The sequence below is a fragment of the Entamoeba invadens genome (genome assembly GCF_000330505.1).
Source record: "Entamoeba invadens IP1 unplaced genomic scaffold scaff_1105074725289, whole genome shotgun sequence".
NCBI lineage: Eukaryota > Evosea > Mastigamoebida > Endamoebidae > Entamoeba > Entamoeba invadens.
The window spans coordinates 5,423-7,799 of NW_004191723.1; the positions used below are offsets into that span (position 1 = coordinate 5,423).

General features: G+C 29.1%; 1 protein-coding gene across 1 annotated transcript; it reads left to right on the forward strand.

The window, feature by feature from the left end:
• Window positions 1-27: 27 nt before the first annotated feature.
• Window positions 28-636, forward strand: EIN_277030 (hypothetical protein; the record flags this gene model as incomplete). The annotated part of the gene is made up of 1 exon (XM_004183631.1): window positions 28-636. One exon carries the CDS (start codon window positions 28-30, stop codon window positions 634-636), a length of 609 nt encoding a protein of 202 aa, XP_004183679.1.
• Window positions 637-2,377: the final 1,741 nt, after the last annotated feature.

Here is a 2,377-nt window from a genome sequence, read left to right on the forward strand (position 1 = left end):
AACACGTGTGTGACTTACACGGGTAACATGGACTTCTTTCTTAATTTGGCTGATTTTAAACCACAAGCGGCGGCCTTCCACGCTGCACTTGTCTTTGGTATCTTTGCGATGATCTTTGCGATTGTTTATATGATCATAGAAATCTATGGCTTTTTTGGTGTTGAGAACCCCAAAAGAGGAACTATTAACAATTTGGTTGGGTTTATGAATCTCTTCTCTTTCATCCCAAGCGTTTCAGATGATCTGATTGGTCTCATTTATGGTATCACATTCACTGTTTTGATTGGGATTAACATGGTCCTTTCATTCATCTGTTTGCTTGTTGCTGTTTGTGGCGCATCATTCAACGAAAATGCGGGTCTTTCGTTGCCATCAAAAAGAGTCAATTTGGGATTTTTCGTGTTTATTGGCGGACAGGTCCTTATGGCTACCGGTGTTTTGGTGATCACGCTCATCAGATTCTTGTGCCCACCAATGCAAGAAGAGGAATCTTACTTACCACCAAAAGCACAGAACGACGGACTCTCAAATACTACCACAACCGCTACTTCGGCTACTAACGCACCAATTGATACTGGAAAGAAAGACGACGTCAACCAACAGAATTTACCTTTTGAAATCAACGAAGAGAAGTAAAAAATTTTCACTATTTTTTGAATTTTAGAGTTAAACTTGTCACTATGGTGTTAATTACACATAAATTATAAAACTAATACAATAAGACCTCGATTATTTCCAATTTTTTTATTTTACTTGACACTTTCCAAATTGAAGATTTTGAATTTTTTAGTAAATTGTTATATCAGTTAATAATTTAAATTAACTAACTTTAGATTACCTCGCATTTTTCCAAAAAACTTAAAACAACCAATCAGATTTTTGAAATTGTCGAGGTTTGTAAAATGTCAAGGTTTGGAAATAATCGAGGTTTTACTGTAGTGACATCGAATTTTAATTTCAAAATCCACAAATTTATGTGTTTTTAGTGGGACGTCATTTTTAATTTATTAATTTTAATTTAATTTATTAATTAAATAACATAAAATTGTGTTATTTTATTAAAATAAATACCAAAACAACCTTTTTTATTATGAAATAAAAATTGAAAATATTGTCTTTAAATTTTTGATTGAATCAAAATCGTAACATAATTAAAATTAAAATAAACATATTTCAAGTGTAATTAGTATCATCTCGATAATTAGTTAATGTATTTTTTTGTTGTAGATATTAGATAATATTGAAGAATTAAAGAAATTTTTGTTCAAATTAAAATATAAATTTAACGGATAATGTAATTATTTATCCCTGATAATTTTTTAAAAATTAATACTATTAATATAAGATACTTTTTCGTAGTATAGTTAAATGATATTACACTTAGACAGGGTAATCCAAACCGTAACAATTTGTGCACTGCGTGGCACTTTCGTGACGTGGCAAACCAAAAAGACAAAAATAATTATTTTGTTTTTTTATATTTTAGTTTAACTATTTTTTGCTTTGTGGTAATATAAAAAATAAATATAATTTAATAACGTTGAAAACACCGAGTTTATATATAAATATCAATAAAAACTTAAAAAAACAATGTCGAAAGATGAATACACACAACTTGTATTATTTGAGAGGATAGACAAAAACCGTTTTTATTGCAAAATATGTGGGAAAATATTAACCAGAAGTGGAATGAATCAACATATCCACTCCATTGAATACACCAAAAAAACTATAGACTTGATTTTAAACGGTTATAACTCCGGTAAAAATTTTATTTTTATTAAAAAAGTGCAAGAAAAAGAAGTTCAAAAAGATGATAGAGACACAAAATTGTTACAACATGTTAGAGAGTGTGAGTTGTTTATTTCGAAAAAATTAATCCAAAACGACCTTATTTCAAAAACAGAAGTTATCAATGATATTATAAATGGTGTCATCGAAGGAATAAAAGTCTACGGTTTACATTTTTATAAATGTCTTTGTTTGTCTAAAACAACAATGAGAAGTAGAAGCGATGAAGAATATTCAATTGAAAAAGAACAAATCAAAGTTATGATCCAAAATTGTGTTTTTGTAGCAATACAATGTGATGAATGCAAAATACACAAAGTTAGTAAATATGTAATGTGGGTGAGATTGGTAATGCAAAACGCTGAAGTCAAAGATATTCTTTTAAAGTTTTGGGAAGCCACACTTTCGACTGGAAAATCTATTAAAGACAGAATATTTAAGTATTTTCTAGAGTTTGGTGTGGACCGCAATAATAAGTATTTGTACGAGTGATGCGGGTTCAAATATGTATGGTTGTTACAATGGATGTTATGCTCTCATTATGAAAGAGGTTAACTATGAAAACAGATTTTTTATTTGTGATAAA